At 43.6% G+C, this 14,184-nt stretch overlaps 1 protein-coding gene across 4 annotated transcripts in view; it reads right to left on the bottom strand.

Moving 5' to 3' along the window:
• ece1 (endothelin converting enzyme 1) overlaps window positions 1-14,184 on the bottom strand; it is a 33,938-nt gene that overhangs the window by 10,585 nt on the left and 9,169 nt on the right. For all 4 annotated transcript variants that reach the window (XM_076268012.1, XM_076268011.1, XM_076268013.1 and 1 more), the window contains 5 exons: window positions 3,481-3,693; window positions 2,765-2,889; window positions 1,631-1,777; window positions 683-748; window positions 250-438 (listed from right to left, as the gene is read on the bottom strand). In XM_076268012.1, coding sequence (XP_076124127.1) covers window positions 250-438; window positions 683-748; window positions 1,631-1,777; window positions 2,765-2,889; window positions 3,481-3,693 — 740 coding nt within the window. The remainder of the gene's footprint in view (window positions 1-249; window positions 439-682; window positions 749-1,630; window positions 1,778-2,764; window positions 2,890-3,480; window positions 3,694-14,184) is intronic.

Genomic DNA, 14,184 nt, shown 5'->3' with positions numbered 1-14,184 from the left:
AACACTAAGGTCATTATTTTAGCCCAGTGGTTTAGAACTGAGAAGTGCATTAATCATCTAATTAGATATGTGATAAGATTTGAACATGATCACCAGTTCAGTTTAAAACATATAAAGAATTCAACATAATATGCTTATGGTTAAGGGTTTCAAATAATCCTGAGCCAACCACAGAGACATTTAAATATGGGGACTGCATTTCTCTGTGTTTGTGTATGTATGTATGTGTGTCTGTTAGCAGAAACTCACTGCAAGATCCTTGGCATGTATCCTATGGTAGATGAGCTCCTCGTCTCGCCTCTCCTCCACGGGCACGGTGATGTTAGCCAGCATGGTCTCAAAGTCCACGATTTCCTGCATCATGGTCTGGGCCGTCTCTGTGGAGCCACCTAACAAGACCCCCAGTTCCACCAGGAAGTCCAGATATGCCTTCAGGTACTGTTAGCCACAGTAGACACAGTAAGAACCTCTCAAATTATGTCAAATGATGTCATATATTATAATCTGCTGATTCTGTTACTACTTTCATGTATGATTGCTGGCATGTAGGATTGCAACAACATAATCTTTTAAGGCATTCTACAGAATTTATTAAAGAGGAGACTTAATAATAACCTTCTGATTAGCAGCCATCTAAATCAGCTCCATAGAATGGGATGTATACTTTACTGTGTCTGCATACCTTTGCATTGGCAGTCTTGTTGAGGTAGTAATCTCGTGAGGGTAGCCCCAGCCCTGACTGATCCACCTGCGGAGGAATGCAAACATCTACCCTTAAAAGGACTACTTTTCACTGCTTGGAAACCAACCTAAAATTGCCCAGTAATAGGGTTTTTATTGCTGTAATGGTTGCCAGACCAAATGGACTGTGTCAAATAAATAGGCAAGAAGATGCCAAGTTTTCGGAAAAACATCCTGCTTTTCCAGTATATTTAGTATCAAAACTATGTAAAGGGATACAAATAACAAAACAATTCACAATAATGATATACATCTTAGGTTACATCCAGACTCATTCTGAACTAAAGTATTTTTATGGTTTTAAGAGTTTAAGAATGTTTTGGTTTGAATTCAGGTTTATTTGATAGCATATCTAAACATGACACCGAACAAAATTATTTGTCCAGTAACTCATCTTTTACTCTTGTACTAACATTATTAAGTGACATTAATAATTTCAGATATCTTAAATAAATGTTTACCATCCAGATACAAAGCTTAAAGGAACATAGCACAAGGCTACTAACAAGAAAACCACTAGTTCAAGGAAACACCAAATGCCCAGTCAAAACACGGAGGGGGAAAAAAAACGTTAGAGTATTTAACTCCTGTCCTTCTTCAACTACCCTGAACTTTTCCTCTCCAGCAAGAACAAACACAACCTACTTGGACGCCGCCTACTGTATACCAAATACCCTGCCTCTAGGTCCCATTGCAAAATCGTTTCCAGTACGCTATCTGAGAATAATTACTACAGAGTACAGCCGACATCAGATAGACTTTTTATGCATTATTTTCCCTAATGTGAATAGATAAATACATGCCATTGCATAATCATTTCAATACCATTGCATAACCATTGCTGATTTCATCAGTAGGCCTGTGTGTATTTTTCAGATTAAGTACACACCTGTATGATGTTGCTGTTGGAGCTTTTGGAGTCTGTGCTTACAAAGACGGTGAAGAAGGGAGAGGTGTGGTAGTTAGCCGACACCATGCGCAGGACCTCCTGGAAGTTGTCTTTCTCCCAGGGCTCCGTGAGGCCCCAGCCCCCTGTCTGAAAGACAAAAAACAATATTTCTAGGGCACAGTTCATACCGCCCCATGTGGCTGAGCCCGAACCAAAGCAAACACTGTTTATGTAATCATCTAAAGCTATCGAGCCCAATGCACAGGTGGAGCCAACGACTTATGATTAACACAACACAACACCCAGGAGCGACTAGGTGTGTATATGAAACAAACACAGCAACAGGTATCACCGGGACCCATGTGTAACTACCCAAACATTTGCCATGGAGCACATGTTCATATTGAATTACATCAAGGTGTTAGCTTCTGTGTGAGTTTCTTCATTTTCAACAACAATTGTATGTTATTTGCAAGGTTATTTGCAGGTTATTTTCAATACATACAATATGGTATCTCAATAACAACATAGTGAGTTATTTAACTATACAGCCCAACATCAAAGTACACAACAGAAGAGCCAGCTTTAGCCATGCTGAAAGTAAACAGTGATAGACAATGACCTGTAGTGCATTAGCATTTCATTTTACATTACACTTTACAGCTGACAGTTGTATCCAAAGTGACTTACAGCCATCAGGGTCCAATAAAGGTACAGTGCCACTAGGATATTGTTAGCGCAGCAATAAGCACTACTCACATAGAATAGAATAGCAGCTCAAGCGAAGTCAAGGGAGGGAGAAGAGGGATAGTCAGGATAGGGAGGAAGGTAGTGGTAAGGGCTATTAAGCATGTCTAGCTGTTAGTAGTGCTAAAAGAGGAGGTAGGTCTTCAGGAGGTTTTTGAAGATTGAGAGGGATGGCCCTGCTCTGGTAGGAACTGGTAGTAGCATGTTCCACCAATGGGGAACTACAGTTGAGGAAATTTGGATTGCCATGAGCATATGGGTGGCAGAGCCAGGCCATGTGTATTGGCAATACCAGCATGCACCAAATGTCAAAGCATGTAGCCTAATGTCAGGATGAAAGGATGAGAATGTCAGTAGTGTTTTATGGGTAAATCAGGACAAACATACAACATTGATGAGCTCTTGCAGGGGCTGGGCTCCCAGAGCTTCAATTTTGCCCTCGTTCATGCAGGCCTGGTAGTACCACTGGGCCTTCTTCTCCGCTTTACTCAGCCCCTTCATGGTGGTGTTCTCTGAGGGACACACGAGACAGGACATCAACACTAAATTCAACACCACCGCCATCGACACCACCACCACACAGAAGTCATCAACACCAAAATCAACACCACCACCACCACAGAGAAGTCGTCAACACCAAAATCAACACCACCACCACACAGAAGTCAACAGCAATAAGGACAAGTCATATCCATTCAGTATTCTATTACGACACAGTCAAACAAGAACAATAAACAGAGTAATCTTGAATCTTGATATTAAGAAACTGAGGGAATTGTGTGTGCGTGTGCGTGAGAGAGAGAGAGAGTGCGTGTGTGTGAGAGAGAGTGTCTGAGTGTGTGATAGCCAGTGTGCTTGTGTGTGTGTATGAATTTGTGTTTTGGAGGAGTGTGTGTGTGTATAGGGGGCTATACTTGTCTTCAGCATCATTTCCACACCACACTAATGCAATTGCCCTTTCGGTAAGAGGAGAGATTACTTGCGGGTTTTCAGAAATCCCAAATAAAAGGATTAGCGCTTAAAGCAGCTTTTGACTCAGTTGGCTGACTACAGCATGACCACTCAGGCCTAAGGCGGGGTGTGGGGTAGTGGACGGTGCTTACCCAGCAGGTTCTTCATGACGGCCATGTTGTGCTCCCACAGGTTGCTGAAGGGCCCCCAGCGGGACTTGCCCTCGGGCAGCGGGTTGTTCTTGATCCAGCCCCCACAGGCGTAGTTGTAGAAATCCTGGCAGGGGTCCACCGAGCGGTCCATGGAGCTCAGGACAGCACTGGCCACGGTCACACATGACTCCGACAAACACACGCCATGGTGGCCTAGCAACGGGAGACACAGCAACTCTCAGACTCTCACTGCTTTGTAATGTGTGTACTAATGGCATATGCATGGTTGATTACGACTGAAAGCTATGTAATAAAGTATGTGTGTGTGTTAAATTATGGAAAGGGCATGTATGATGTCATGCACACAGATGCGTCAGTGATCGCTGTACAGGAACTGATTAGAGAAAGCGATGCGTAAAAAAGCATGAGTTATGATCTGGATGTCCCTCAATGGATCCAATAAATTTCACAACTTCCCCATAATGGGACAGCTCTATAGTGTTTCATAATTAATTAATTCATACTTTCATACACAATTCATACACGTACGACTCCATATGAAAACTTCAAATGCAGTGTATGTGTGTGTGTGTGTGTGTGTGTGTATTTAAGAGTGGAGGGTAGCTGTTCTTCCAAAGCTACACCAGCATGTTGATTTTTCAATAAGAGGAGACAACATCCTGGACCTGGTCTACACTACACACAAAGGAGCATACAAAGCCACCCCCCTCCCCCACATTGGACTTTCTGACCATATCATGAAGCGCTTTCAGATATACGTGTAAGACCGGAGGTTCTGCCGATGTTAAACGGTGGGGCCGTATATCTGAACGACATAACCGGTCATATGGAAGTCCGAATTCACCCGGTGTTTATACTACTCCCCCCCTAGTATTTCCTCCGGACATTATGTAGGCCTAAATGTGCTGTGTCTGAATGAAGCGTAGAACATGCGGTTAAGATCACACCTAGTGAGAGGGCGTGTTGGTGACGTTTCTTTCGTGTCCATGTGGTTAGATCTGACTTAAATGCCAGTGTTATGATGGAGTGGCATAATGCTGTCCAGAAAATCTCCGACCTGGAAAGATGCAGACATCACGGAGCTACTGTCCATGAGGGCATACAACATTTTGATAGAACACATGAAGGGAACGGCAAGAGACGTTGTAGCCTACAACTGCATGGCAAGGCCAAACGAATTCAAAAGACTGAATCACCAAGCAGAAGGCGCTGAAAAGGCAGTAGCCTACAGCGACGTCGTTGACGACAATAACAGGAGTATTTAATAAATTGTTAACCAACAAGGTTTTCTGTTCATTGCAGGGCGTAGATTTGCGTGGGGACCGAAGGACGTGTCCACACCAATGTTAAATTACGACTGAAATGTCCCCACCAATATTCAGGTTGAAATGGGGGGAAAAGCGCTCATATGCGCTACACAAAGAGTTAAATCATTTCTCACGTCAGTGCTGCGGATCATCTCGTACAGATCTTGTAATGTGCAGTAGCCTATAAGGGTAAATCGCGCTGATTTGAAGTTACCTATAATAACTACCAGTGAGCCGCAGCATGCAGCGCTTCAGCTTTACTTCACTACAAGCATGAAGTGCGTCCAAATTCACCCATTCTTCTCTGTTGAACTCCTCGAGAAGTAGGCTACTCATCACACATGTGTCACATGAAAGAACCTTTTCTCAGCTTTTAAACGGTGCTACTGTTTGCTGTGATAAACAGTTCGTGAGAAAAATAACTTCCAAGAGATTTAATTATTCTCTGCGCCCATCTCCATTCGTCTCGGTGGAATATCGTAGGCCTACACACTCTTCACAGAGTTCACGCAACACATGACAAACCATATATCAGAATAAACAGCAGACCTCGCAGAGCTCGCTGATATTTGTTGAGCATATATGCCTAGAGAAAATGAAAACGAAGAAAAGCCAACTTTGTTACAAGCTCCTTATGTAAAAGCAATAGACACCTGGGGAGAGGATGCTTTTGAAAAAAAAAACTTCACTGTTATGTTAGTATTTTGTTTATTGCTTAAAAACGTTGTATGATGGCCTTGCAGTCTTGAGTTAGCCTACTGAATTGGCTGGTAGCCTACCATAAAGTTTGTGCATGCTCTCTCTCCAACGCAAACCAGATGTGGGGTTCTATAGCCAAGTAATTCTGGTACATAACGTTGAAAACAGATAAATGTGCAGTGTTGGGCAAGTTACTTCAAAATCGTAATGTACTATGCATTACTTATTACTAGGGTTGGGCACCGAAACACGGTTCTAATATGGCACCGGTGCCGACACAAACGGTAGTAACTGCATCGAATAACAACGTGGATTTCGGTGCCTCATTTCGGTGCTTAAATAGCGTTTATTATTTGTTTTTATACGAGGCATCACTGCATGTCATGCGCCATCTCTAACGTCTTGCTCTGATAGCAACACATCCAGATACAGTTAGCTAACATATGATAAACACTGGATGTATAAACCAGAGGGGTGCACCACATAGGCGAGTGGACAGTGTTTGACAGCTTGCGTGAGCCCATGGCCAGCCAGGCTACCAAAGTAGCTTACTTTAAAGCGACATGCGAGCTCCTGTCAAAATCTAGCAGTGGGCCTAACTACACTCAAGCAAAAGGCTATGAAACAACGTCAACAGTAGGCTAACCTATACATTACACAATATCCTTGCTAATGCGCTAACTGACATTTATTTGAAATGTTATCAGCAAAGTTGTAAGGTGAAAACTTTATTTCACGGTGTGTTAAACAACATAATGGCATGATATTAATCTTTCATGTGCATGAGGCCCATATAGCATCACAATGAATATGAAGATAATGTTAAAAGTTAGCTGGCAAAAACATAAATATGTAGGTTACCTGATGTCACTGAGCTGTCAAAGAGGCTACGAAACCATCTCCGTACGTTATCGCTAATTAAACTCAGCTGACTGGTGTTAGCGAATAGCCATAGTTGCTGTTAAAATACTAGGCTAGCACTGGGAATCTAAACACTTCAACACCGACATGTAGCCTAACATGTTCAAAACTACTGCGTTTTATGGGTTAAGACAAGACATTTTTTGAAGCATTTGGGAACACACTGAATTAACTGGAAAATAGAGTCCCTGTTAGATTAGCTTGCTTTCAAATGCCGTTGTCCATGACCTGGCAGTTTTATGGCAAGCGGTTTTAACATGCATTAGTGCAAACCGCCTACACTGGGTAAACTTGAAAGCAGAGCTCACCATTGTGTGTGCATGCATGGCAAGCTGTTTTAACATTTAAATGTATTATTCGTAGGAGCAATGAGATATTGATAGTAAATTGAACATAACAGTTCAATTTCATGTTCAAAATTGTCTTATCAAAAATCAAAGTACCGATTCAGGCACCGTTTCGGCACCGGCACCGTTTTAAAAGTATTGATTTAGCACCGGTATCGGATAAAACCCAAACGATACCCAACCCTACTTATTACTGTCATTTCAAAGTAATTTGTTACATTATAATATTACTGTCTCTGAATTGTAAGGCATTACATAAACAAGTTACTTTCACCAAAATATCTAGATTTGCCATTCTAAATGCAGTTTATTACACTCAATGCAGCTTGCTCTTCCAATGGAGGGAGATGTGGTATACCATAATGACTGAGCTAGGCTTAAGGCAACAGTAGAATGCAATAGGCACAGTGCTCATAATGCAATACAAGGAACAATCATAGTCAGAATTTTGTTAAAAACCGACAAAAGGTCAAAGTCTGGTAAATTGTGATAGAAATACTGTAACTTTAAGGCCTAGGCCTACTCATTAAAATCAATAGAGAGCCTACTATATTGTAAATCAAAGCTTAAAGGAACCATATGTAAGATTGAAATACAATTTTTACATACGGTTCCTTTAATAAAGACATGTCAAGATGGTGGCCTGCTGGCCATTTCGGTGCCCTAAGTGAGTGGCTTTGAGTGAGTGACATTTAAATGATAACTCAAACACCTAAAGTAAAATAAAAGGCCTATTATTTACAGACCATTAATGTGTATTTTTAAACATTAATTTCTGAAGAAATGCTGTTTTACTTATAAATGGTGCACTGTCACTTTAAGAGCATTGATCTTTACGTTGTCATAATGCCCTTTTGCCAGCTCTTGTTTACAAGCCTTATTTGTTTGAGTTACATTGATAGCACAATATTAACAATAATATGCAAAATGTTAAGTTGTTTTAAGCAACCTTCATTGCTTTGGAAATGGAAGTATGCAATGACATGTTGCTTCACATTTAGTTTTGCGAATACAAGTGAATTATGAGCCTGGTATCCACCTAGCTATCTGAATGGAATGTGTTTCAGTCGACTCAGCATATCATGTGCTTCATGTAGCCTAAATGCTTGGAAAACGAATGATTGAAGACCCACCAATTCTAGTACTACGTGGTGATTGAGAGAACCCAAAAGGTATCAAACTTGCATGTAACATCGTGTTAGTGCATTTTGACATTGTAAACGTTATTGATGAAGAGTGAAACGCATTTTGCAGTAAAGCTACTATTCCTTGGTTACATTTGGGTGCCCCCTCTGTCCTTTGGTGCCCAACGCAAAGTGCGTGATGCGTGGTGGGAGCGGTGGCACTGCCAGGCTACACAATCTTTTTCTGCATTTCTATCCCTTTATTTTCTTCAATTTAAGTTCACAGCACAAAGCTGACATGCACAACAGCATAGTTTGTGTTTTATCAAGAATCAAAAAGATTAGCGTGGCACTACTTTAGATGTTTCATTAATTTACTTGTGCTATTTCGCGAGCTGAGAGATCTTTCGGTTTCGCACACAAAGTGCACTAACTATTATGTTCTTCATAGCCTTGTCTCTGACAAGCTGAAAATAATAAGCGTAGGCTTATGTCCATCCCGCAAATAGAGTCCGCCTGCGAGTCTGCTGCAGCCACAGTCATATTCAACCAGTATCAGGACGTTCTACTATTTTGCGCGGATTTTTTCTCCTCTGTTGTTCTCGCGTGGTGTTTGCGAATATGTATCAAAACAAAACAAGCGCTTAATTTTGGGTTAAACTGCATTGTAACGCGCGTTAGTGAAGTTTGTACCGAGTAAATATTACCCTTTTTTTTTTTGTAATGCCTTACATTAAATTGTTACCGCAAACAGCAATATATTACAGTAATTACTCCCAACACTGTAAATGTGTTTATTCGAAGCACACATACAAATACTGTTTGCTTACGACTCCCACACACAGCTGCGTGCTTCGCGTTGCTGGAGACGCATCCCATTCACTTTACATGGGCTCACGTGATCCGTTGCCGAACTGAATTGTGGGTCCGTCGCGTCGCGTTTCTCCCGCCGCTCGCGTTGAGGAGTTCAGCTGTTGCTGCACCGACAGATGGCACCGGCCAATCAAGCCAATCTACGGACGGCACCAACCAATCACATTAAGGTTTTACTTCAAGTCATTTGCATAGCTACCGTCGGGAACACCCACTGGCATGCGTTGACGGAACGCAGCTGTGTGTGGGAGCCGTTACTTGACTAGCCTACTTCAAGTATTAGCCTACGCACAATAGATTTGTCTTCTTTAGCCTACATAATGCATAGGCTACGTTGTAAACAAAAAGCAGCTGTGACAGGCAGCGGCCGCATATATTCTGCGTCATATCTCATGTACATCTTGTGAACTCTACAAGCCCCCACCCCTCACTCGACAACCACACGGAGATTCTGTAATGTGCGTGTATGTCGTTCACACATACGTCGTATAAGGTCAGTATTAGGTCCGCAGGTTAGCATCATATCTGAATCATCCGAAGGGTAGGACCTCCAGTTTGACAAACCTCCGCATGTACTCCGGAGGTTATATCTGAAAGCGCTTATTGTTATGCTAATGCCCGCATACAGACAAAGAGTAAAAGCAAACAAACCGGTTCGTAAGCAGGTAAAACTGTGGACTGAGGGAGCCTCCGATGCTCTTCAAGAATGCTTTGACACAACAGACTGGGAAATGTTTAAGCAGGCAGCCACTTACAACAACCAGACAGACATAGAGGAGTATACAGACACTGTACCTCTTACATCACCAAGTGCATCGATGATGTGACCCACACAAAAGACATCACTCGGGCTAACTGGAAGCCATGGCTGACAGGGGATGTCCTCAGGCTGCTGAGGGCCAGAGACAAAGCCTACAGAGCTGGGGATGAAGCTGGCATGAGAACAGCGAGAGCCAACCTGTCCCGTGGCATCAAGGAAGCAAAAAAGAAATACACTTACAAGATAACCACCCACTTCAAAGACAGCAGGAACGCACAAAGCCTATGGCAGGGCATTCAGGCCCTCACGGACTACAAGCCCGCGCCACAGAGCTGTGAGAGCAACATTCCTCTGCTCAACAATCTGAATCGCTTCTTTGCTCGCTTTGAAGCACAAAACAGCACTTGCCCACAGAAGACCCATCCCCTCCACACGAGCAGCCCCTGTACCTCTCTGCCGACAGCGTGAAGAGGACACTTGCTGCTATCAACACCCGTAAGGCAACAGGCCCAGACAACATCCCAGGTCGTGCGCTGAAGGACTGCGCTGAGGAGCTTAAGGATGTCTTCACAGACATCTTTAACACGTCCCATCATGTTTCAAAGCTGCCGCCATCATACCTGTGCCGAAGAAAACTGCTCCATCCTGCTTCAATGACTACCGCCCCGTGGCACTGACACCCATCATCATGAAGTGCTTTGAGCGGCTTGTCATGTCACACATCAAATCCATTCTCCCCCCACCCTGGACCCCTTCCAGTTTGCATACCGAGCCAAACGGTCCACAGAGGATGCAATCTGCTCTGCCCTCCACCCAGCCCTCACCCACCTGGAAAAAAGAGACTCATATGTGAGATTGCTGTTTATAGACTTCAGTTCTGCATTCAACACCATAATACCACAACAACTCATCTGCAAACTTGACAAACTGGGACTCAGTACCTACCTCTGCAACTGGCTACTGGACTTCCTCTGTCAGAGGCCTCAAGTAGTACGTGTTGGCAACAATATCTCAAGCAGCATCACACTGAGCATGGGGGCCCCCCAAGGCTGCGTGCTCAGTCCGCTGCTCTTCACCCTGCTGACGCATGACTGCACTGCAACCTACAGCAACAATCACATAGTGAAATTTGCTGACGACACAACTCTGGTGGGTCTCATCACGAAGGGCGACGAGACTCAATACAGGTTGGAGGTCGACCTTCTGACCACATGGTGCAGGGACAACAACCTCCTGCTGAACGTCAGCAAGACCAAGGAGATTGTTGTTGACTTCCGAAGAGGTCAACACCTGCCACTGACCATCGACGGTGCTGTGGTGGAGAGAGTGAGCAGCACCAAATTCCTGGGGGTGCACATCAGTGAAGACCTCTCCTGGACCACCAACACTGCATCACTGGTGAAGAAAGCTCAGCGCCGCCTCTACTTCCTGCGGAAACTCAGGCGAGCAAGTGCTCCACCAGCCATCATGACCACATTCTACCGAGGCACCATTGAGAGCATCCTCTCCAGCTGTATCGCTGTGTGGGGTGGAAGCTGCACTGAATACAACAGGAAAGCACTGCAGCGCATAGTGAACACAGCTGGAAGGATTATTGGTGCTTCACTCCCCTCCCTGAAAGACATTTACACCACCCACCTCACCCGCAAGGTGACCACAATTGTGAGTGCAAGTCACCCCGCTCACAATTTGTTTGATCTACTGCCCTCTGGGAAGAGGTACAGAAGCCTGTGCTCCCGCACCACCAGACTCACCAACAGCTTCATACACCAGGCTGTTAGGAGGCTGAACTCTCTCCCCCCTCTCCCCCCTCCACCCTCAGCTACATAACATCCTGGACTTTGGACCCACAATGGCTGCCTTGCACTACTCCACTTGCACTACTCCACTTGTACACTTGCACACTTTGCAACTTGTTGTTGTTGTCCTGTTGTCCTGAAAACACAACACACTTCTGCTGCTCTTACATAACTTGCACCACTATGCCACTTGCTTACTTAGGTCAAACAGAACTACCTGAACCATTTATTGGCCTGACTTTGCACTATTATATTGACTGTCTATGCACAATTGCACAATTTCAACCCAATTTTGCTGCTCTTATTTCTTCATTGTATGTGCCTTCTTATTTGCTTTTTATTGTTTACTTGAATGTTATGTTTGTCTGTGGACTTAATTGGTAAAATATGTCTTGTCTCCACCGTGGGATAGTGAGAAACGTAATTTCGATCTCTTTGTATGTCTTGGCATGTGAAGAAATTGACAATAAAGCAGACTTTGACTTTGAGACTTTGACTTTGGAGGTGGCACCTCCATCTGGATACATTCAGTTCTTTCACACCAATGCCAAAAATACAAAATATGACTTCTAGGAAAGGATAGGCGATTTTCAGAAATGTGCTGAAATCAACAGGAGAAATGGATAAGCCTGCAGAGAGATACAGACTAGAAGAACATGCCTTCTCATCCAGCCAACACCAACATGCCCAACACTGAGAAAGGCCTTTCAACCTCATCAATGGTCTGTCTTTCCTTCCCTTAGCTTGCTCCTTATCTTTCGCACTGGTGATGGTACATGGAATGACTTGTCAAGCGACATTGCTGGACAGCTACAGTTCTATCTGGAGTGTTAAGATGATCATGTCAATAGCCTCTGAGTAACAGCTATGCTGATTTTCAAGACTGACTTGTTGCGTAAATATTTGACTGAGAAAGGGCTTCGCTGGCTGCAACAGAGAAAGTGTCAACATGATATTTTGTTTTCCTTCCCCTTGGTGCAAAGAGGCTGTTTTAAGTTTGCTTGTCAGTTTATTTGGCAAGCCACACACACACATAAATATACTCACACACATGCAACTATCCAGGCATTCTGGATGAAAAACATGTATATGTCCTCAAATGCACCCACACACACACACACACACACACACACACACACACACACAAACACACACACACACATGCACACACGCACGCACGCACACATGCACATACACACAGTACAGCTTAGAGGTTTATGGCTTGTTGCTCTTGGAAGAGGATATATAAGACATTTTTATACTCCTTGAATTCTCAAAGCGTTTATATACTTTCCCTCTCGCACTCTCTCTCTCATATCACTTTGCATATATCACTCTCTTTGCATATATCACTCTCTTTGCATATGATATCACTCTCTTTGCATATGATATCACTCTCTTTGCATATATCACTCTCTTTGCATATGGATATCACTATCTTTGCATATGGATATCACTATCTTTGCATATGTGCATGCATTTTTTATGTCAGGGGCATATGCATTGCTTCGAGAGACAAGGAGCAAAGGAGGTTGTGTTCCCTATTAAATAAGCCCTTTGTCACAAAAGTAGACCAATAAGACCAGCTACGTCGATGCTGCGCATAATTGGCGTGGCGCGGCACTGCCTGCATTTGTGTAGCTCAGTGGAGACCAGGAGGAGGCTGAGGAGGAGTGCACTACAATGGGCTTCATTGTCAGGCCCATCGAGCAAAAAAACACTTGGCTCAAAGATGGAACCTCACTCCCTAATCTGAAATGATAAAACACAGAGAAAGATAGGGGAAGCAGGGAGGGAGGGAGTGAACTCAGTTGAATAGGAGGAAAGGAGAGAGAAGGTAAACAGTCTGGCTGTTCATTCTTTTTTTTCCTTTTCCTTCTCCCTTTGTGAGCCACTTGTTATTTCAGAGAACAGGGTTCGTCGCGAAGCTGGCAGCCGTGGGTGGCTGAATAGGAGGAAGTGGCATTTCTGTTTCCTCTCCAAATACGGTCAGATATTAACTTTTGAGCCAAGAAAATGGAGAGGCAGGTTAATGACTCCGATCTCACCCCTGGACAGGCTCTTCTGGCTCTGGAGAAGTGTGTATGTGAACAGCGCAAAGACTCCCTCCAGCAAATATTTTCACTGCTTAGGTATCCAAACACTCCCCACCTCATTATGAAATGAATAACCCACCCCTTACCACCTCGACTCCTCCCCCAACCCCAAAACACGACCTTACCACAATTTGATTCGGGATGTGTTATGCATTCCGACACGTTCCCAAACTGCACAAACTGCACAGAAATGAGCTGTTTTTTCCACAATCAGCGCTTGGACACTTTATACGTCCATGAATCGAAGATGTCAACATTGGAGGAAATTCAAGCTTTGAAATTTGCATTGCGCCGGTATCGTTCCATCTGAAACAGCTGGTGGTGTTCTGTGATGTGCGCACAGACCTTACCAGGTACCCACCAGTTCCTGGGAAATTAATCTTTTGATCCTTGGACTGATACCATCAGGACCCTTATCAGCTGAATGGAGGGAGCCAGTCAGCGCACACCCAAATATACAGATTTAGATCAGACTAAATGATATGAGACTGTGGTATATTAATATGTTTTTGTCCTTTGACAGAGGTGGGATTTATTTTATGTACTAACCATCATAGGATGATGATGCTAAGATGACGAAGAGAGGAAGCCTGCTTACCATGACATCAAGTACAGCAACAGGCATTGCAGGGGCAGTGATGATTTAGCAGGCATTTTTTTACTCATTGATAGTAATGTTAGCCAGTAGACATGAGCCATATCAATAGACTGCCACACAAGAAGGCTCTTTAAAGAATCAGAAATGGGCCAATGAAGG

The sequence above is a fragment of the Alosa pseudoharengus genome, unplaced genomic scaffold (assembly GCF_046254945.1).
Source record: "Alosa pseudoharengus isolate Yale_2024_CS ecotype anadromous, Long Island Sound unplaced genomic scaffold, YU_APseudo_1.1 YU_APseudo_1.1_scf_5, whole genome shotgun sequence".
Classification (NCBI taxonomy): Eukaryota; Metazoa; Chordata; class Actinopteri; order Clupeiformes; family Clupeidae; genus Alosa; species Alosa pseudoharengus.
The sequence above is the reverse complement of the archived record's forward strand: the minus strand, read 5'-3'. Positions and strand labels throughout refer to the sequence as shown.